The sequence below is a fragment of the Schistocerca cancellata genome, chromosome 6, assembly GCF_023864275.1.
Source record: "Schistocerca cancellata isolate TAMUIC-IGC-003103 chromosome 6, iqSchCanc2.1, whole genome shotgun sequence".
NCBI classification, from domain to species: Eukaryota; Metazoa; Arthropoda; class Insecta; order Orthoptera; family Acrididae; genus Schistocerca; species Schistocerca cancellata.
Genome location: NC_064631.1, coordinates 617,343,203 through 617,367,618, shown reverse-complemented (window position 1 = coordinate 617,367,618; position 24,416 = coordinate 617,343,203). Strand labels below are relative to the sequence as shown.

General features: G+C 42.7%; 1 protein-coding gene across 1 annotated transcript in view; it reads right to left on the bottom strand.

Moving 5' to 3' along the window:
- The window catches only part of LOC126088452 (cilia- and flagella-associated protein 53-like), a 212,027-nt gene that overhangs the window by 61,911 nt on the left and 125,700 nt on the right, over positions 1-24,416 (bottom strand). The window contains exon 4 of the mRNA XM_049906594.1: positions 17,335-17,562. Coding sequence (XP_049762551.1) covers positions 17,335-17,562 — 228 coding nt within the window. The remainder of the gene's footprint in view (positions 1-17,334; positions 17,563-24,416) is intronic.

Sequence of the window (24,416 nt, the reverse complement as noted above, 5' to 3'; positions counted from 1 at the left end):
TAAATCTCTAATTTCGTTTGAACTTTTTGCTGTTTGTCGCGTTGCGACCGCGGCACAGTTTACTGTTATATCGTCAGTTTGGTCTTGCTGGTAATGGTAGTTACCGTACGTGGCATCTGTCGACGTCATTGCGACTGTTGCAGTAGGCTCGTGCGTCTCGTAGATTCTGTCTGCAGCGAGCAGCAGCTTGTCAACTGATCTTTCGTCGTATATAGCTAGTGTAGTTCTTACTTGCATTGGTAGCTGTTGTTGCCATACGTGGAGTAACAGTCTATCAGAGACTGTCGATCTACTACCAGGCTGCGTAAATGACGCCAGTATTCTGACGGGGTCCTATCTCCCCGTTTCTCTTGGTACAGTACTTGTTTGACTCTGATGTCGACTGACTTCACACACCGAGAAATTAATTCTTCTTTCAGTCTACAGTATGCTCCTTCAGTAGGCGGGTTCACTATAATGTCAGATACCAAAACCGAGGTCTGATGGTCCAAATTACTTATCACCAAGGTGAACTTCTCGTGATCACTGAATATTCTTTGTTGTAGAAATATATTTTCCATTACCGCGAACCATGTGTGTGGCTGAGAAGGCATGAATGGGGGCGTTCGTAATTGCAACCGTTGAGTTGGTGAAGCGTTGAAACCAACGGGTACTTCCGTTGCTGTTACTTGCTGTGGTTGTGCTGCCATGGTTGTTGAACCAACGTCATTCCTTTGGTCCGGTATATGCTTTAAGTTCATATCTTTCGAAATATGCTACTGTAAAGTTTCTATCTCATTCTGAAGCCTATGAATTTCTTCCGTTATCGAAGCGTATCGTTTTCCGTCGTCGGTCATTGCTTCTGCAGTTAATGTTCGACGTAGCTAACGAAAGATTTAAAGTTCCTTAATCGGAGGTCACCAATTATGTAGGCGACTAGCCTACAACAAATAATTGCATAGCCGTCCGGTATAATGAGTTAACGGAGTACAATTTATTCGTGAAAAACTCACACTGAGAAGACGACTAAAAACAACAGAGAAGTAACAAAAACTAGGAGATTCTATAGTCTTACGGCAAAGATAAAAAACAACACATGACTAAAAAAAACTCTCGCGCACTTTTGATCTCACTTTGCACTAGACATGAAAAATATCACTGCCACAGAGTCATTACTGGTAAACAAAAGGGAACAGTGGAAGGTAACAAATCACAACTTGTTCTGGAAAAACAGCAAAGAGTCAAGCTATTGGTGGCTGTGTATACCACAAATAGCAGAGTCTAAATTAATACAGTACATTCATAGTGGATATGGCCACTTTGGAGTGAAAAAGTGTATAGCTCACATGAAAAAGTTTTATTATTTTAAGCGATTAGGACGTAAGATAACTGCTACTATTAAAACGTGTGACATCTGTCAGAAAGCTAAGGAGAATAATACCCATGTAAAGTATAAGATGTATCCGATTACTCCTAAAGCATTACATGACCTCACAGCTGCCGATTTTTTGGACCCATACCCAAAGGGAAGGGAATCGTGGCTTATATATTAGTACTTATAGAATGTATGTAAGACTGTGTCCTATTGGGAAGGCTACTGCGCAAACTCTGATCAAGTGTTTGCAAGAATATTTTATAGCTACAAGTAAAGCGAGGCGTTTTCTTTCTGATAATTGACCTCAGTTTACCAGCCATGAAGTTAAGGAGTTTTTTGCCTGGGAAAATATACGACACATTTTAATATCCAACTATAATCCATCTTCGAACCCTTGTGAAAGAGTAATGAAAGAGATTGATAGGTTGTGCCGCACTTATTGCCACGACACTCATACCTCATGGGTGGAAAGAAGTAAAGATGTTGAGCTTATTCTAAACGAACTACCGCATTTGTCTACAATAATGATACCCGTAGAAGCCATCGGCAAGCCATTTATAGGAGAACCTCTAATCAAGTGTTTTACGTGGCCGGAGCAAAAAGCTACTGATCACCAAGCAATTCAGGAAAGAGTTGCTTGAAACTTACATGGTAGTGACCAACAAAGGGTAGATAAAATACAATGCAACCGCAACTGACCCAGAATACCACGTAGCTGATTTAGTATTAGTAAAACAACACCTTCAAAGTTCAGCACTGAAAAAAGACACACATAATTTTTTTTTCTGAAATACATAGGACCTTATCGTATTCAATCAATAGTACACCAAAAAACCCGATATTTAATAGATCTTGTGACGGGAGGGGAAAAGGGAATGTATAACGTTAAGGATATAAAACGATATGTACAAAATCCCCAGGGACGTTGACGTTCTGCGTCAACAGGCGGAGTGACGTCCGGCGGTTCCCGAGTTGGGTTCGGTGTTACTTCCACATTAGTTTTCCTACACCGAACTCCCTTCTAATCTTCGACTATTCATAAGCTATCCTATCATATTAGTATAAAAAGAGACCAATTATGACTACACGATTATGACTAATTTAAGGAGTCATAATAAACAGTAACATCTAGGCATGAGATAAAGCTAACCGGGTAACATTCTAACTGGAGACATAATATGATGGTACTGTTTAGGAAGAATGATACCTAGATCACATAAACTGAACATGTGTATGAAATATAGAGTGAATTGACTAACTGAATAACTATTTGATTATAGTGTATATAATTTCTATTTTTATAGAATGTTTTATATTTTTTGTAAAGTGTGATGTGATTGGGGATGGTTTATATCTCATTTTGAAAGGAGTGAGTAGCATAGGCACAGACACGACGTACACAGCAGACCCTTCATAGAACCCTCGCAAACAAGTGTGACTGGTTCGTCATCATTTGCCGTTCCATAGGAGTTGCTAAGATCTTTTCTTCGGGGATTTCAAAGGTGACCGTGAGAATGTCCGTTCTGCACGAGACGCCGAACATCATACCTCCTCCGGCTTCTCACTTAAGTACAGGCGAAGTGGGGATCCTGGGGAAGGAGGGTAGGAAGGGTTTCCTGTCTTTGGGGCTGTCTTCTTTCTTTCTTCAATCTTAGCAACCAGTTCTTTTATTTCCTTTCTTACTTCTCTTAAGAGTACCAATCTATCTTTCCCTCTGTCTACATTCATATACTTCTACCGCTGAAGTCCTTCACTTTTCCGTGATTTCTATAAATCTTCAGCTAAGAACCTTAGTGGGCCGAAGAATCAGGACGCACGATCACACTTCCACACTCAAACAATTAAATACAAAGACGCAGACAATTAATACACAGGGATATGTAACAACCGTCAGAGATTAGGGAGGAAGGGCTCGAGCACATGTGCTAGGTAATGACGGTTGCACATCTCAAGTGAAATGGTATAGTAAGCTTAAGCTAAAGGAACAAGGGAGGACGAAGTGTATATCCACCTGTGTTCATAGCTATAGTAGTACAAAGTAATATGAATGGAGATAAAAAGAAATAGATATTAAGCCAGAGGTATCGAGTCAAATAAGTTTCTGATGAATAATAGGATTGTGCAGACCGAATAGCCCGAAGAAAAGAAATAAAGTTACAACCATGGACGAAACATATTCAGTTATTAAGGCTATATAATTGAGCTGTAAGCAATGAACGAGCGAAGAATTTAAGCAGGTAGGCTGAAGGACTCAGCAGGGGAAAGGAGAGGTAGATAGAAATTTTACCAGGATATTTTAAATAATATAGTGTGCAGAGGAGTACGAAAGAGGCAAGACTATGAATCATGGTTGGAGAAGATAGGGAGGGCGCATCCGATATAGATGAAATGAGAGAAACAGAGCCAGGTAGGCAGACCCAGAGGAGACTGACCTATACTGTGCGGACAGGAGCACCAAAAACGGGATTGACCTGTGCCATAGTTTAGTATTAATGGAAGGGGCATACCTACCCAAGGATGAGGAAGAAGATGTTTTCATAGGATCAACCCTTACGTAGCTTGGAACCCAAAGGGAAAGGGTGGTATAGGGACCTGAGATAGTAGTGAAAAGTTTCTCCTGGTAAATTTGAATTCTAAAATTTTTTAAATAGAAAAGACGAGTCCTGCGCGAGGAGATAGAAAAAAGAGAAAACCCCCACTACAACTAATTTTTTTCAGACCCGAAAAACCAGTGGCTATCATTGCAACAGCTTCTTAAAAAAAAAAGACTCTACTCAGAATAACGCCTGAACTTTGAAACTGGCTAAGGGGAGGGATTTATTTTGGCTCAATCCTGGAAGCAAGAGCAGATAAATCTATTGGAAATAGCTAATACTTGTTGTACTTTAAGTTTATCATACTTCTATGTCTATGAAAGATATTACCAACAGCTTAATGAACTACCGGAGATGGAAGAGAGTTTTTGTATCTAATGTTTCTAAGTAGTACAAAGTAACGAGATAAGTGTTAAGAAAAAAATTATTAAAATATATGTTGTGTACAAATAACGAGTGTTCGAGCTAGGGGGAGGGACGTAGTGCCCCCAGAATTTTACAAAACTCTGGAGACACTTGTGTTCCAGCCGTTTCGAACACGCGTTATTTGAAAGCAGGGCGTAAGCATGAGCATGGGATACTACACTAATTTATTGTTTGTGCAGGAGAAACTGGAAGGGAGATAATTCGTCGGCGCTGGCAAGTGTTCAGCGCGACCTGCCAAGAATAAGCAAATACGGCCCGGAAGCTCCGTTACCGGCTGCAAAGAGTAATGTAGCGTTGTGTTGTTAAAAAAAAAAAAACAAATGGAGAGACTCGTAATAGTGACCGTTTATTAGACGTTGAACTGCTGTTGAGAGTACGTGGACTGGACGTGGATAGTCAGCCACGATAAAAGCTTATGTATTAATTGTGTTCAAAAATGTGTAATTAACTGATTCCATGTGCTCGGTAATGTGTGGTCTTACGTCATAATGTTCAGTTGTTTTTTTGTACAAAGTGAAAATAAATGTGTTCTGTTGCACTGAATGATATTCCAAGAGCAGCGTATTTTTTAAATAAGAAGAGAGAGAGAGCGAGAGAATGAAAATTTCCCCTTCCTAGCAGTGAAATCTTCGGAGAAGCGTCCGGTGCTGCAAGAAAGCAGAACCAGCATTCTTCAACAAGTAAGTACACGAAAACGCTTAAGCTGTATAGAGAGAGCTTAACATTACACCGGGCCACCGCAGCACAAGAATGCCGATACTGGCATGCTGGTGGCAAAATGTAGTGTTTTAGGACGTGTCCCGCTTCAAATTATGCTGCTCTGATGACAGCATACGCGTTCGACGCCGCCGTGGTGAACCTAATCGGCCAGACTGTACTGTTGAGTGGCAAAGCGGACAAATATTGTTTTGCGACATAGTGGACAAACGCCAAGTGTCACTGTTCGGGGCGCCATTGCCTATAACACGTGATCTCGCCTCCTACGTCTTGAGGGAAATCTGAACAGTTACCGCTACATCAGGCGACCTTACAGCCCGAGACACTGCCCCTCCTGCAGGCCGTTCCACTCACCATATTTCAACAGAACAAATCCCGGCCGCATGTGACGAGGAATGTTTAAGGCTTCTTCAAATAACGACGGATATCAGTGCTTCTCTGGCTTCCTCACCTGATATGTCACCCACTGAACATGTCTTGGGTGTGGTCGATCGGTAACTTGGTCGTTCAGGTTCTCTTACAGCCACAGTTGATGCTTTGTGGACGCGTTTATAAACCGCGTGGCAAAGTATTCCCTAGCAGCATATTGAGGCGTTCTTTGATTCCATGCCACACGGTCTGGCAGCTCTGTGTGGAGGACGTCGTGGCACTACCACGTACTGAATTTCCACAACCACAGTGCATAACCGCCGGCTACGGAAAGCTGGCTTCAGGTAGTGTCAACTGGCATGTGGCTCTTATTTCCTGGCGTTACCGAGTAACAGCACGGCAAACTGTGGAACAAATCATAGATCGTACTGCGCTTAACGGAACTGGTTGCACTCGGTTTAGAAACAAACTACAGGCGCTACGGATCCAGAATTTGGGAATCGGCTGCCGTACAGCAAATTTCGTCCGGTGTGCGCTCTCTTTGCCTCACTCTGTGAAGCGTTTGCGACTTGTGCATCGGCTTTTAACTAAGTTAAGCTCAACGTCCGCGAGTATACGCGGAGACTGGAGCAAACAACCTCGTCCACGCTGGCGGCAGCCGCTGTTACTTTGGAAAATGCCGAACGCGCTCCCGAAATCAATGTGAGCTACATATCGCTCGGAGGACGTCGAAACAGTGATGCGGCTCCGACGAGCAGGAGCACGGGGGCAATAAGACTAGTGGTGTCTAGCGAAGATTTAATTCCCAAAAGGAAGAAAATGGAAACTAAAGTGATAAGCGCTGTAGATGAGATCTTAACGGAGTTCCAGAACGAATTAAAACAAAAAAGGGCGTCAACCACAATTACATCGCAGGTTAGAGACAAAATTTGGGCACTCGCACTAGGTCAAGCAAGGCTTTATGGACAGAATGAAGAGCTCAGAACTGAAAACGCCAGACTCAGAAAAGAACTAGCGGTAGCAAACGCACCACATGCCCAGGAACGCATTCAACGCCTGGAACAAGAAATAGCGGAACTCAAATCCGAAAATCAGAGATTACAGTCAGAAAATAAACCCCTCGCACTCTCATTTGCAGCGGTTGCGGCTGCCGGTACAATTGCAAAACCTAAAAGCAAAGTACAGGAACGCATTCAACAAACAAAAGCTAAACAGTTCTGCACACTTTTCTTTAAATCAGAAAGGTACCAAGATGCGAGAACCATTAGAGAAACCATCACTAAAACAATTAACCCCAAGCAAGACAAATTGAAAATAAAATCAATCAGGTCAACAGAAAACACCGTAACGATTGAAACAGAATCACAAGTAGACAAGAAAAAGATAATAGAAAAAACAGCGCAGGTTAAGGACATTAGGTGTGAAGAACCCAAGAAATTCAGACCCCTGCTCGCAGTGCACCATGTCTCAACACATTTAACTGACCAGGAATTCTTAAAAGAGCCCTACGAAATAAACCTGAGTGAACACATTACTAAAGACGAGTTCGATAACGAGGTTAAAATAAAATTTCAAACAAGACCAAAGCGCAAAAGGACAGTAAACAATATTCTAGGAGTGTCGCCAAGAGTACGATTACTGCTGCTTCAAAAAGAAAGGGTTTTTAACCAATTTGGATCTTTGTACATCAACGACTTTGTTGCTGTACAAAAATGTTTTAATTGTTGGGACTTCGGTCACCCATCGAAGCTTTGCGACAAAGATCCAGTATGTGGAAGATGTGCAAAACCGGGACACAAAAAGTCAGAATGCAGGTTGGAGAATTCTGTAGGCTGTATACCACGCAAACACAGAAACAGACCATGCGCTAAGGAAGGGGGGGGGGCATACTGTCCTACTTATAAACAGCTGTACGATAGCCAAACAGAGAGCACCGAATACGATGTCCTGGACAACGTCCATTAATAAGGAGTGCTACCATAACTGTCAGAACGCCCCCCCCCCCCCTCCAACACACGCAGGAACAGACGTAACTAATTACACAAACAGGCAAAGGTACAAATCGCCGTCGACTAGGTTGAGAGGCTGGTGGCGAGCCGTTACCTAGTGGCAACACATGGGGATATTACAACCCCCAAATGCAGATAGCGATACTAATGTAATGCCTCAGTGCTGGGAGACAATACAGTGCAGGTACGTCAGCATTACCGACTATATAGACGATATGTGCATGCAGGGTGCGTTAGAATATGAGGCTGCCAGGCACCTGAAACATCACATGTTTAATGGGCCATCTTCCAGACTGGTCTCCTTTTACGAGTTGACGAAGACGAACTGGAAGACGAAATACTGCGACATAGAACAGAGAAATACGACGACGTCCTTGAACATCCTCAGAATGAAGATCTCACTGAGTTCACAAGAAATCCAACACCACAGGTAAACACAAACAAAGACAATTGCACACTACCCGCTCAACGGGTAGAATATGATACAACCAAATGTGGACCCTATATTACACCAATTCGTTTTGTCTACGGGGTTAGCGCACACAGTCACTACGAAAAACCAAACAGTAATGTAGCTGAACAGAGAAACACATCCTGCACCGGCACAACACCAGACACAAACACCCGAGAAACGGACATACAACAGTCACATTTTACGAACAAGTCCCCGGTAGAGGTCAAAAACAACAGGTCACTATCAGGGGAAATGTTCAGCGAAAACACATCGAACTCCATACTACCAGAAACCATAAAGCAGGAAAGACGTGCTGCATTACAAAATTACTCGAAGTCGGAGCAACAAACAAAAAGTCAAGAACACCAACCAGATACAACCAAAGACCCCAAGCTGAAAACCGTTAATTACCTAACTTACGGAAACTTAGAAGTTAACCTATGGCTTAGCAGACTAGAAAACAAGGATGTATTTCAAACAGTTCTTTGCTATGTAATACGAACTAAGCATGAAAACGGAGATAAAATCTGCTTTCCAACTACAGAACAAACTGACAGGATGATCCTAAGAGTTGAAAATCCGCCAACGAGCCCCAAAGAGCTATGTAAGCTTCATGTGCACAAAGGGGAGAGGGTCTAAACCTAGAGAAACTATACAAGGACTTCGTGAGAGCACATGGACGTGTGTTTCTGGATTTTAAAGAAACCTCACCCAAGTGTTTTTCCTTCACTAGATATCCCTTCTGAAGGTAATACAACTAAATTGCCAGGGCAGTACCCTAGTAAATATGGAACTAGGTAGGCTCTTAGAAGAAACAAAAACAGACATCGCCTGCGTTCGGGAACCTTTTCTGTGAGGCGGGAAAATTTCAGGGCTCCCCTCAAGTTACATCACAATAGCTGGAACACCAAACGCGAAAGCCGCGATAGTAGTAGTTAATAGAAACCTCATAGTAACACAGATCACCCAGTTTTGCTCTGAACACATTGCCGCAGCAGAAATAACAGACGGACAGGATGTATGGCTCATGTCGTCTATTTACGCTCAGTACTCGTAAGATGTAGAACGTTTCTTGGACAGAATAAAAGACATTCCACGACACTCAGAAAGAAAAAGGCTGCTCATTCTAACTGATATCAACGCAAAATCCCCCTTATGGAACTCAGGTAGAACTGACGACAGAGGGCAAAAAAAAAAAAATGGTTCAAATGGCTCTGAGCACTATGGGACTTAACATCTATGGTCAGCAGTCCCCTAGAACTTAGAACTACTTAAACCTAACTAACCTAAGGACATCACACAACACCCAGCCATCACGAGGCTGAGAAAATCCCTGACCCCGCCGGGAATCGAACCCGGGAACCCGGGCGCGGGAAGCGAGAACGCTACCGCACGACCACGAGCTGTGGGCGACAGAGGGCAACTAGTGCTTGACGTGGTAAATGAATGCAACCTCTTCATAATGAATAGGGAGGGTCAGTCACCTACCTACCGCGGAGACGCCGGTGGTGTAAGTAACATAGACCTTTCCCTAGGGAGCGCAAAATCTCTTCCACTAGCCAGTACATGGAGGGTATTAGATACAGCCACACACAGCGACCACAACGCAATCATCATAACCACAGACAGATATATCAATACACATAATATGGACCACGAACAGCAGCATTTACTCATAGGAAGAGCCGACTGGCAAAAAGTTCGAGATACACACTGTTCAAGGCAGTATAGATTACAAATCGCATGTAGTGACAGAGGTCCTACAAAGAGCACAGGAAGCAGCTATACCACGCGCTAAAACTGGGTGGGGACAAAAACAACCGTGGTCGACAGAACTGGCAAGACTAAGAAAGGATTCACGGGACAAAAGAAATTACTACCAACAAGCAAAGACAACTCGTGAAAGATAGATAAGACTTGACCTGTATCGTGACGCTAAACAGAAATACCAGAAACAACTAAAGACAACAAGGCAAGACTACTGGAACCAATTTTGTAAAAACCCAGCTACAGAACGACATCTGGGGACAACCATTCAAGATAGAAAGAGAACGAGTTAAAACACCGACAGTTCTGTCAACACTAAAACAAGGTGACGGCACAACGACCAGAGGATGGAGAAGCACAGCAGATTATCTTTTGAACAGGCTCCTCTCGGATGGCAAACAAGGTGACGGCACAACGACCAGAGGATGGAGAAGCACAGCAGATTATCTTTTGAACAGGCTCCTCTCGGATGGCGACCCCACACAAGACGAGCGACACCACGCTGACCTAAGAGAGAACATGAGGCAGCCATACATCAGTGACAGCGTAACCATGTCATTCGCGCAAGAAGAAGTCGGGACGGCAATTAGCAGGCTTAAAAACCGAAAAGCACCCGGACCAGACAAAATACTTTCAGAAACATTAAAACAAACAGTAACACAAATCACACCTTTTCTTACCAACATGTTCAACGAGGCAATACTAACAGGCAGAATTCCAAACCTCTGGAAAACTACTAATGTAGTAATAATAAGGAAATCGCAAGACAAAGAACCAACAGACCCCAAAACTTACCGACCTATCTGTCTCTTAAACACTCTCGACAAGGTACAGGAAAGGCTCCTGTGTGACCGTTTGCAATCGCACAGACGCCTCCTCGGCATAAAGCCCCATCAGTTCGGCTTCAGGAAAGGTAGATCAATAGAAGACGCCGTCAACCAAGCACTGACAGCTACAAACAGCATCAGCGACAAATACGCGGCCGCCATTCTAATCGACATAGCCGGGCCGCCATTATAATCGACATAGCCGGGGCTTTTGACAACTTATGGTGGCCGTCCTTCTTCACCAGGTTAAGGGAAATGAGGCTATCAGCTTCCCTCTCAATAGTCTCCTCGACTACTGCAGAGGCGAAATGGAGGGCTGGTACGCGGAAGGTTTTTAAGAGAATAACAAAGGGATGTCCACAGGGCTCGATGTGCGGACCAATATTCTGGGATATCGCAACCGAGCCCTTGCTGAACACCCTGGACAGTGACGACAGGGTAAGAGGTGTGCTGGCTTACGCAGATGACCTGCTCGTATTGGTGTCAGCCAACTCGAGACCAGCACTAGAGACAAAAGGCAAGCAACTGCTTCAGAAAATTACAGAGGAATCCAATTCTAAAATTAGACAATACAAGCAGACAGAAGAAGCAAGCCACACGTTATCTCGGACTGCATCTAGACGAAAAACAGACTTTTAACCACCATATAAAATTGACAATTGACAAAGCCTCCAAAATTATGCACAAACTAGCGAGACTAAACACAACTCAGTACAAATTACCTATTAAGACGAAAGGACCTACCATATTGCGATATTTGAATCCATCACTTGCTTTGATGCAAGTGCTTGGGGTCACAGACTGAACAAACAGACTAACAAGACAATTGCAAGACGAGGTCAACGTAGTGTACTCCTGAGAATGAGCATAGCCTTCAACACCATGTCACTAGAGGCACTTTGCATTGTGATGGGGACCTGCCGTTTAGACATAACAATACGTTACAGAGCTGCACATTACTGGCTTAAGAGGGACAGGGTCGATAAAGTCACCGAAATTACGGGAACCAACATTATGAACAAAACACAAATGAAACAATGGCGGAATCAAACATGGCAGAGAGTGTGGGATGCATCCTACAAGGCTCGCCGAGTACACTCTTTCATTCCTGATGTACACGAAAGACTACTACTGAAACATGTCGTGAATACGAAAGACTACTACTGAAACACGTCGACCTAAGCCGGAGGATGGTCCATTTCCTGACAGGCCAAGGGTCGTATCCGGTACATTTAAACCGTGTGAAACTAACTAACGATGAAATATGCGTATGCGGAGAAACTGGGACACCACAACATGTCACACTGCAGTGCAACACGCTAGCACAAGTGAGACATGTATAGAATGACAATGACATCGCCAGAATAATACGTAATCCCGATGACTGGAACACAATAAATAGCGATATTGTATCGAACACTCTGCACGAAGAATACAAGCGCCAAAACCCATATGGAAGGAGGCGTAGACAAGCACAAACAACACAACAAACCACATGGGAGGACACAAACACGAGCATAGATTCCGAAACCGAGGAAGGAACACTAAGTGAACATGACTCAGGAAGGATCAACATGTGAGGGACCAAAACCAACAATGTATGACACTGCACGCCACAACACAGTCACAAACAACATAACAATCATAAAACAAATAAACACCGGCACCACATACTAAGGCTGTAGTTATAAGGTAATGTCGCTTGGGAGTAGAAGGCTCGAAGAACTTTTATTCCCAGTCTTCTCCTCCCCAATGACATCCTGCATAGTTTTTAAAGTATATTGGACACAAGCAGTAATGTATTGCTCGTCTTATTGTGTGCAGACAGAAGTATATTCTCTGCTCTATTCAAAGCTATGATCAATGAATTTCTTATATCAGAAATGTATTAAGTTATTTAAGGAATAATGCATTCAAGTAGCAAAGAACTATATTCTATTTCAACTAAAAAGTTACAAACGTAAGTGTATTTCTAATGTGAAGCTAAAATTCATGTATTCCATGTATGAAGTGCTCAGTCAGAACTTCATCTGTATAATCTGTGTAAACATACATTAGCAGATCAGAATAGCTCGAGGTTGTACCGAGACCTCCTCATCTGAAATATATAGAAATAGGCCATTACTAACCAACAAGCTACTTAGACTGTATTACTCATCCAAATACAGGATATCAATTCCCTCCACATATTACAAAATATTCTTAACCACGCTCATTGTCTTACATTTTCTTTTTTTTATTTTTCTTTGACATTTGCATTGTATAAATTATATACTCAACAACTAGGTAGTAACAAATTATGTGGAACCATTATAACAAATGTTAAGCATTCAATTCGCAGTAACCTCAGAGAAATCTTTATACAGGGTGGTCCATTGATAGTGACCGGGCCAAATATCTCATGAAATAAGCATCAAACGAAAAAATTACAAAGAACGAAACTCATGTAGCTCGACGGAGGAAACCGGATGTCAATATGGTTGGCCCGCTAGATGGGGCTACCATATGTCAAACAGATATCAATTGCATTTTTTTAAAAATAAGAACACCCATTTTTATTACATATTCGTGTTGTACGTAAAGAAATATGAATGTTTATTTGGACCACTTTTTTCGCTTTGTAATAGATGGCGCTGTAATAGTCGCAAACGTGTAAATACGTGGTACACGTAACATTCCGTCAGTGCGGACGGTATTTGCTTCGTGATATATTACCGGTGTTAAAATGGACCGTCTACCAATTGCGGAAAAGGTCGATATCGTGTTGATGTATGGCTACTGTGATCAAAATGCCCAACGGGCGTGTGCTGTGTATGCTGCTCGGTATCCTGGACGACATCACCCAAGTGTCCGGACCGTTCGGCGGATAGTTACGTTATTTAAGGAAACAGGAAGTGTTCAGCCACATGTGAAACGTCATCGACACCCTGCAACAAATGATGGTGCCCAAGTAGGTGTTTTAGCGGCTGTCGCGGCTAATCCGCACATCATTAGGAGACAAATTGCATCAGAATCGGGAATCTCAAAAACATCGGTGTTGAGAATGCTACATCAACATCGATTGCACCCGTACCATATTTCTATGCACCAGCAATTGCATGGCGACGACTTTGAACGTCGTGTACATTTCTGTCACTGGGCACAAGAGAAATTACGTGACGATGACAGGTTTATTGCACGAGTTCTATTTAGCGACGAAGCGTCATTCACCAACAGCGGTAACGTAAAGCGGCATAATATGCACTACTGGGCAACGGAAAATCCACGATGGCTGCGACAAGTCGAACATCAGCGACCTTGGCGGGTTAATGTATGGTGTGGCATTATGGGAGGAAGGATAATTGGCCCCCATTTTATCGATGGCAATCTAAATGGTGGAATGTATGCTGATTTCCCACGTAATGTTCTACCGATGTTACTACAATATGTTTCACTGCATGACACAATGGCGATGTACTTCCAACATGATGGATGTCCGGCACATATTTCGCGTGCGGTAGAAGCGGCATTGAATAGCATATTTCATGACACATGGATCGGTCGTCGAAGCGCCATACCATGGCCCCCACGTTTATCGGACCTGACGTCCCCGGATTCCTTTCCGTGGGGAACGTTGAAGCATATTTGCTATCGTGATCCACCGACAACGCCTGACAACATGCGTCAGCGCATTGTCAATGCATTTGCGAACATTACGGAAGGCGAACTACTCGCTGTTGAGAGGAATGTCGTTACACGTATTGCCAAATGCATTGAGGTTGACGGACATCATTTTGAGCATTTATTGCATTAATGTGGTATTTACAGGTAATCACGCTGTAACAGCTTGCGTTCTCGGAAATGTAAGTTCACAAAAAAGTACATGTATCACATTGGAACAACCGAAATAAAATGTTCAAACGTACCTACGTTATGTATTTTAATTTAAAAAACGTACCTGTTACCAAGTGTTCGTCTAAAATTGTGAGCCATATGTTTGTGACTATTACAGTGCCATCTATCACAAAGCGAATAAAGTGGTCCAACTAAAACATTCATATTTCCTTACGTACTACACGAATATATAATAAAAAATGGGAGTTCCTATTTTAAAAAACGCAGTTGATATCCGTTTCAACTATGTCAGCGCCATCTAACGGGCCAACCATAGCGCCATCTGGTTTCCCCCTTCAAGTTAGACAAGTTTCGCTCTTGTTAGTTTTTTGTTTCACGCTTATTTCGTGAGATATTTGGCCCGGTCACGATCAGTAGACCACCCGACGTATTATGTTCTTTATATTATTTAAAAAAAGCATTAACAACTGAATACCAACAAGACTATAACAATGAGAAGTCTTTGCTATTAGATTCAGAAGCATCCAACCCACCCTACATTTCAAGGCGGTGGGTTACTTTGTACTGTTAATGAAATAAATAAAAGTGCATGTACAGGTCTCCAATGCGAATGGTCTGTGTAGTGTCATGTCCCTAAACGATAGAATAAATTTCATAGTGATCACATCTCTCCATCTGAGCGTCTCAGTCCCCCCCCCCCCCCCCCAAACAGTAGTGTATTTGTATGTAGTGCTGTAAGTAGGCTGTTTAGGTTTTTATATAGGTAACGCCACGTAGTGCTCTGTATGAAAATCACTGGCTGTGCTGTGTGCAGTCTGTGGCTAGTTTGCATTGTTGTCTGCCATTGTAGTGTTGGGCAGCTGGATGTTAACAGCGCATAGCGTTGCGCAGTTGGAGGTGAGCCGCCAGCAGTGGTGGATGTGGGGAGAGAAATGGCAGACTTTTGAAATTTGTATGACTGGATGTCATGAACTGATATATATATATATATATTATGACTTTTGAACACTAGTAAGGTAAATACATTGTTTGTTCTCTACCAAAGTCTTTCATTTGCTAACCATGCCTATCAGTAGTTAGAGCCTTCCGTAGTTTGAATCTTTTATTTAGCTGGCAGTAGTGGCGCTCGCTGTATTGCAGTAGTTCGAGTAACGAAGATTTTTGTGAGGTAAGTGATTTGTGAAAGGTATAGGTTAATGTTACTCAGGGCCATTATTTTGCAGGGATCTTTGATAGTCAGATTGCGTTGCGCTAAATAATATTGTGTGTCAGGTTAAGCACAGTCATGTACAATTTTTCTAAGGGGACGTTTCGTATGTCGACCCTTAGCCAAGGATACCTCAGTGGAATCTTCTGATTTTTTCCTTGTAGTTTGTGTAATTAGTGTAGCTATTGTTTATTGCTAGCGTGTAATTGTAGAGAGGTCTCCTTTGTAGTTGCAGTCTTTCATTGTTGTTGTGGCATGCATGTAGATTTGCACCAAGTATTTCGCAGCTGCGCTTGCAATTAACTAGATATTTTTTTCAGTGCTATGTTAATGTGTTTTCTTATTTTGCTCTTCAAATTGTGCTTTTCTGTGTTGTCGTGTGAAATATTGTGACAATAATGGCGTGTGGAATACTTAATACTAGGCTCCAAAGTAAACTGAGAAATGACAGTGAAGACGAAAGCAGTGTGTTAGCGCCACCGTGTAATGAATTAACTAATGTTCAAACTAGTGATTTGGTATTTGTGCATAGGGAAATGGAGCGGGCGGCAAATAATGGCGTAGACAGTGAAACAATTAGTGAACAGGGAAGCATTATCGATCGATCGGTCGGCAATAGCTCGCCTCAGGAATCCGAAATGACAGGACACAATCTCGCAAATACTGTAGATTCAGGGTTTGGGTCCTCACCGTTTTCTCAAATAAGTCAAGACACATTTTCTGGTTTTCAAAATGCGAATATTGGCGGTTTAAATGCATTGCCGAATAGCACTGAGGAACGTGTTTCAGACACCAGTGCATTGTTATTACAATTAATGCAACAAATGGGACAAAAGTTTCAAAAGTTAGACACAATGGAACAAAATCTTCAAAAGTTAGACACAATGGAACAAAATCTTCAAAAGTTAGACACAATGGAACAACACCAGAGACAAACACAGTCATGTATAATTTTTCTAAGGGGACGTTGCAGTGCGTTTACCTTTTGATCTTCATGATCTGATTCTAGTTTCTCGTTCATTACAAACCACACCAAGAGTCAAAGAGACTCTACTGCCACTAAGGTGTATATGAATGTTTTGTGGTGGTGGTGGTGGTTGTTAGGATGTTTAAGGGGGACTAAACAGCTAAGGTCATCAGTCCCCCATTCCAAAAACAGGCGAGACATTAAGGCGCGGAGCAGATAAAACCCCTAGGGAAAGGATACTCCCCCCCCCCCCCAGGCACTGAAAGAACACAAATGCGGTAACGAATACGACAGACACGAAGAGGACAGACGTACTCCAGACAGAAAGAAACAGAAAAAAGAAGATGGCCGGAGACTGGTTGACTGACCACGACAACAAAAAAGGGAAAGAGTCAACCAACCGACTACACACTAAAAGCTGCAACCAAATATGAGAGACTCGAGGACAAGAGACACACAAAGGGAAAGGTGCAGGACCACTCTAAATGGAACCATAAAAAGGACTAGCACGGATAAAATGTAAAACACTGTCAGCCATGGAGGCATCGTCGCATAAAATCAAAGGCAAGGTGCCCGGGAGATTAAAAGACTGCCGAAGGGTGCGCAGTCGGGGACACTCCAATAAAACGTGGGCGACCGTCAGCCGGGACCCACACCGACACAGAGGGGGATCCTCCTGACGTAAAAGATGGCCGTGCGTCAGGTATGTATGTTTTGTGAATTAACATCAGAAATAATAATAATAATAACAATGCTAACTATTAATCACAGTTTCACGCCGTAAGCTGGGCAACTTGCTGCTTCCTCACCTTGGCCTGGACCTCCTTGCGCATGACCTCGTCCCAGAAGCGCGCCTCCTCCCTCTCGAGCTGCCGCAGCCGCTGGCGCTCCTCTATCTGGCACAGCTGCCCCTTGACCGCCTCCTGCGCCAGCAGCCGCGACCGGTGCCCGCGCAGCTCGTCGATGCGCAGCCGGTACTGCTGCAGCCGCTTCGCCTCCGCCAGCTGGCGCGCCTCCGCGTCGCGCCGCGCGCGGTCCTGCCGGCCACACGGGCAGGAATACCAACACGAACTGGTGGACAGGTTCGACGTGTCAGCCCAACACAACGAAATAGCCAGCGTACTCTCCCCATCACGGCCCGCACCCGAATATAAGTCACACACTTAATTTTGACCAGCAGAAGGTAACTTATGGTGATGCACAAGTTCCTAGCGTTTTTGTTTTGCATGTTGGTATTCCGGTTGCTATGGCTTTATTCATCGATTGTCATTTCTTATGTGTAGTTGAGTCTTGCTATCTGAGTTTAGACATCGTCATTTTGTCATTTGTAGACAATGACTGGAGCTGTGGACGCTAGATAATGGAGTTCCAAGTGGAGAAATCGGAACATTTAGGACGTATTCTTCTGGCTAAATTTCATAGAAGGGTGACAGTCAGCCAGAAACATTTACCATTGGACAGAAAACAGCAAGAAAATGGTTTTTTCGATTTAAAGAAGATAGATTTGACATTTATGGCTTTCCACGTTCAGGAAGACCTTCGGAGTTAGATAAAGATCTTTTAAACGCATTAAACTACAATGAGCCACGCCATTTTGCTAAAGAACAGGTAGATACGATGAACTGAGATCAGCCCAGCATCTCTATCGAACAGCCTTCAAGGAACTTCCTTCCCCGATGAAGATGATGATCTCTGGTTTCTGGAGCGCTAAACTGCACGGTCATCAGTGCCTGCACAAAGTCCCAATTATTATGCAGTCCAATGTTTTACACAGTCCAATCCAGCCACTCTCACGAATGATAATCACGAAATGATTAGGACAATATACACACCCAGTTCTCGGGCAGAGAACGTCCCCAACCCGGCCGAGAATCTAACCCGGGACCCCGTGATCCAGAGGCACTAACGCTAACCACGAGCTGCCGATGACCCTTCCCGCATGAAGATGTGCTCCGAACATGGCTCGACGACTTCTTCTCCGCGAAAACCATCTGATTTGTACAGTCGTCGAATCGGAAACTTACCCTAACATTAGTAGACTATTGCAGGTCTTCAACGAGAACATATTATTCATGACTAAAATTTCTCTGATTGTATTTGCTACCGTTATTAAACTTATGGAAAAACGCTACGAAACTATGCAATAACTTAATACACGCATGCCACATGTCAATCGCAATTTTCTAATATTTTATTTTTCTGGTAGATACATCAAGTTCAGACCTATGATATCAACATCCCGATGCAGTTCCAAGTAACTCTTAAAAAATCTATAGACCCCGAATTTGAACTTTTCCAAGCATCTTCAATACGATAAAGTAACATGATTTTTCTGAAAGGCTACGTGACTGTATGGTAGAGTTACTGCTTACCACATGTGGTCGTCTCGGTTCGTTTCCTAGCGGACTGAAATTCTTAAACAAAGGTGGAAGTCTTACAACCATTTCTATGAAGCGTAGAATACCTCAAGATGAAAACAGAAGAGTTCACCACGGTCAAGAATGGAATCTGGGCTGCCCATGTGGCAGGCATTCATTCAACCACACAGCCACATGGTCTTCAATAAATAGTCTTGCTTTAGGGTAATAAAGAAAATCGCAGAACTTCAAAATCATTTTTCTCGAAATATTTTTGGGAGTTGCATCGAGTTCTTAACTTCAAGAACCATACATATAAAAAAAATACAGAAATCCGATTCCCATGTGGTCTCCTTGTTAGTAGAGAAACGATATATGAGAATACCGATTTACAGAAGCTGTTCATGACATCGACACTATTCATCACATTTGTTTACGTTGTAATACAGATAAATGGTACGGAAATCACAAACTTCTAATCACGCTCTTCCTTATGTCACTGTTAAATTCACTACTGGTATTTACTTCCTCATTGACAGTATTTTCCTTACTGTGCTCCCAAAGTTTATTGTCGTTGTCAGTACCCAGGGCATAGGGACTGTGAAAACCTATCGTTTAAAGTCGATACCGGTATTTTGGTTCTGATAAACCGGCATTTTTCAATATTTGTTTGGTCTCGTTTATAACAAGTGTTTATTACCTTTACTAATAACCGAGTAAAAAAAGAAGATATCAGTTAGCCATGTCAACAGTGCTAAAATCGTTCGTTGTTAAATAATCTTTTTTTTTAAAGAAGGAGTAATTTTTATTCACAAAATTTGCATTAGTTTGAAATAGTGCATTATTATAGCAAATGGGAAAAGCGATCAATGCCATTTTAATGACGACAGAAACGACAAAAAAAAAACATGCGGCATAAGAAATGTTGCAGCGTTGCTGAGACAATAATGTCACTGCTTCATTCTGTCGTCGCTTAAAGGATGCGTGTACGTGCGCTATGCAAAAGGGGAAGGAAATTATAAGAGTAGAAAATTAAAAACTTAGAAATACATTTATAGTATGCAATAAAAATAAGAAGTACCTGATTTGCTGCCTTTATCTATATAATATGTCTGTATCTGTTGGCAGCCACTGAAAACGAACACTTTACACAAACGAAAGTTCTTCAACCTCAGTTTTCACCCTTTAGTACTGACTATTCCTAATGCCCAAATAGTGGTACGATCCACGATTACAACACGTTTTTTTGAGCAGAGTTTCAAAAAATTAGAATCAATGGGAGAATACTGGTAATTTTTTGTAGTATTCAGTCGAGAAAAGCTGCGAACTAAGTTTTCTTTACTTTACCAATACAATTTAATGTTTTGATTCTATGTATCTTGAAACTGAGAGACTCAAAATTTTGCAATCTTTGTTCAATTTCTACGGTTATTAGAGGACATAATAGAAATAAAAACCGAGAATTGGTTGTTAATGAAACCAGTTATTTTGAACAGTCGGAGAAAGAAAAAATATAATCAAAAACCGGTTGCGTCAGTTAACGCCGCCGCCTCTGTCAGGGCCTTCGACAGGCAGCACTTCTTGTACCCGTTGTTCAATGAATCCTGACATACTGTATCCCATGAGGAGAGATTCCTGTCACTCGTTATGCTTACTGATAGCTTATTAATTTTAGTAGACGGAATGAGTGCAAGATCTCTTTCTGAAAACCAATCCGAATTGCGTTCCTGGACCCGATCTTTAACTGGCCTCTATACGCCGATAGTCAAATATCTGCAGTTTTTACGTCTTTACTTCATCAACTTCATTCACAGTTTCATGTGCGTGGTGGCCTTTAAAGACATTCAGTACGAGCGTAGCTCTATTACTGAGCAGAGCGACACGTCTCCGATTCCAAACAATATCTGCCCATTTCATCAGTAATTCTCTTGACAACCATCCTTTTCCTTAGCAGCAAACACTTCTTAGTGAAACTTTCAATGGGCAAAATTCTGTGCTTCAGCTTAACGCACGGGACAGCTTTCTTCCTTCTGCAGTAACTGCGAACATATTGGTAATTCTTTGTTTTCATTTCCAGTCGTCCGTAATCAAATACTTTCCGTTACTTTATAGTCCACTGTTGTGTTATTCAACACTCCAGAAAGATGGACACCTCGTCGCTGTTCGCAGTCCAGTGTGAAGGGTAAGAGAAGAAGAGTACTGCTGCCTTCCGATGTTAACGAATTTCTCAGTGTGTATGCACCTACTCCGGTGAATACCCAATGTTACACGTTACCCTGCTCCATTACACCATAGTCCCACGGAATTTGTCTGTGGTATGTTTGACGTATTTGCAATTATTTGTTGAGACATAAGTATACCATAATTCATTTTATCTTCCACAAAGGAAGAAAGCAAATCTTCAAGTTGAGTATTCCCAGCTTTTTGTCCTATGCAGAATTTCCTCGATGAAACTGTACTTTATAGTTTATTCCCCAATGTGACTTACGTTCGTCCATAACATACTTTTCTCCATCTTCTCCGTTATATGTAGTCTTCGCATAATGAACTACTCCGCGTTTGAAGTGTGTATCACAACCACATCGAATTTGTTGGTGATTTTGGTTGACGGTACGACTCACTAGTGAAGCAAATTTTAGGCTTTATTCAACAAAAGACTGTATCTGACCTGTTGCTTATGATAATGAAAATATGACCATGATAATATTCTCGACCTAACTGAATCGTCTGCATACAAAAACGGTTACATCTGTTTTATTGAATGACCAACATGTTTCGTTGTTCATTGTTCATGTAACACAGTTTAGATCCTTAGACGCCAGGAAGGCATCTGGCCCAGACGGTATCCCAGTGATATTATACAGGGTGTTTAAAAAATGACCGGTATATTTGAAACGGCAATAAAAACTAAACGAGCAGCGATAGAAATACACCGTTTGTTGTAATATGGTTGGGACAACAGTACATTTTCAGGCGGACAAACTTTCGAAATTACAGTAGTTACAATTTTCAACAACAGATGGCGCTGCAAGTGATGTGAAAGATATAGAAGACAACGCAGTCTGTGGGTGCGCCATTCTGTACGTCGTCTTTCTGCTGTAAGCGTGTGCTGTTCACAACGTGCAAGTGTGCTGTAGACAACATGGTTTATTCCTTAGAACAGAGGATTTTTCTGGTGTTGGAATTCCACCGCCTAGAACACAGTGTTGTTGCAACAAGACGAAGTTTTCAACGGAGGTTTAATGTAACCAAAGGACCGAAAAGCGATACAATAAAGGATCTGTTTGAAAAATTTCAACGGACTGGGAACGTGACGGATGAACGTGCTGGAAAGGTAGGGCGACCGCGTACGGCAACCACAGAGGGCAACGCGCAGCTAGTGCAGCAGGTGATCCAATGGCGGCCTCGGGTTTCCGTTCGCCGTGTTGCAGCTGCGGTCCAAATGACGCCAACGTCCACGTATCGTCTCATGCGCCAGAGTTTACACCTCTATCCATACAAAATTCAAACGCGGCAACCCCTCAGCGCCGTTACCATTGCTGCACGAGAGACATTCGCTAACGATATAGTGCACAGGATTGATGACGGCGATAGGCATGTGGGCAGCATTTGGTTTACTGACGAAGCTTATTTTTACCTGGACGGCTTCGTCAATAAACAGAACTGGCGCAGATGGGGAACCGAAAAGCCCCATGTTGCAGTCCCATCGTCCCTGCATCCTCAAAAAGTACTGGTCTGGGCCGCCATTTCTTCCAAAGGAATCATTGGCCCATTTTTCAGATCCGAAACGATTACTGCATCACGCTATCTGGACATTCTTCGTGAATTTGTGGCGGTACAAACTGCCTTAGACGACACTGCGAACACCTCGTGGTTTATGCAAGATGGTGCCCGGCCACATCGCACGGCCTACGTCTTTAATTTCCTGAATGAATATTTCGATGATCGTGTGATTGCTTTGGGCTATTCGAAACATACAGGAGGCGGCGTGGATTGGCCTCTCTATTCGCCAGACATGAACCCCTGTGACTTCTTTCTGTGTGGACACTTGAAAGACCTGGTGTACCGCCAGAATCCAGAAACAACTGAACAGCTGAAGCAGTACATCTCATCTGCATGTGAAGCCATTCCGCCAGACACGTTGTCAAAGGTTTCGGGTAATTTCATTCAGAGCCTACGCCATATTATTGCTACGCATGGTGGATATGTGGAAAATATCGTACTATAGAGATTCCCAGACCGCAGCGCCATCTGTTGTTGAAAATTGTAACTACTGTAATTTCGAAAGTTTGTCTGCCTGAAAATGTACTGTTGTCCCAAGCATATTGCAACAAACGGTGTATTTCTATCGCTGCTCGTTTAGTTTTTATTGCCGTTTCAAATATACCGGTCATTTTTGAAACACCCTGTATATTGACTATGCTACAAATAAAGCAGCATTCTTATCCATCATCTATCGGAGATCACTGGAACAGCGGACAGTTCCAAGGGGCTGGAAGAGGGCCCAGGTCATAGCAATATATAAAAAGAGTAGAAAATCGTATGCACATAATTACCGGCCCATTTCACTGACATCGATTTGTTGTAGAATTATAGAACTTATTTTGCGATCACACCTAATGATCTTTCTAGACTCTGAGAAGCTCATCTGCAGAAACCAGCACGGTTTTAGGAAAGACCGGTCATGCGAGACACAGCTGGCCCTCTTTGTGCATGATATCCAACAGGCTCTAGATACTTTGGCGCGAATTGTGCCCTCCGCCACACTCCGCTTAGTGGCTAGCGGAGCATATATGTAGATGTAGATATAGATGGCACATGGTCCTACTGGAAAGTTGTTTAATGGATTCCACGAGCAACAAAAATTTTATATTCAATATTTCACGTAATAATAAATGACCGAATTTCGAAGTAAGGAATAAGCGCTACGGGTGAAAATATACCGGTATTTGTAAGGCCGCTCAGGTAATCCGCACCATAATTTTTCGTGACCATGTTTTGGGGATAAAATACGGCTTTATATTGTGATCCATATGGTGTATGATCTTCAACCGACCATGACATGAATGTAAGTCAGAAAATGAATATCAAAAGCAGGCTTCAAATGCGAATAGCAACTAGGCGAGATGTAAGTGATCTGATACGGCATACTGTACTACACTGGACCGCGGCCATCCGCCTGAAAGCAAACTCGTAGCCCAGAGACCTCTGGCGTACCCTGACTGAACCTACCAGTGGAGTCTGATAGGGATATTACGGTAGGTAAGGAGCACAGTTGTGTTTACACTCGTGAAACGGGAATGAGAAGTAGTAATGCCGCACACTCCAGTATTTATACAAGCGGAAGGCCCCCCCCCCCCCACACACACGCCGTAAGCCTATTTACGCCAGTGCATGCACAGCACATAGTCCGGCACCCTTGTTTGGCAATAATCTTCGCACACTATCGCTATGAAAACGTTTATTCACAATGCAATGTGTCAGCATAAACCACTGGGCATTTTAATTCGGGTACATCACTTCTCCGTAAGAAT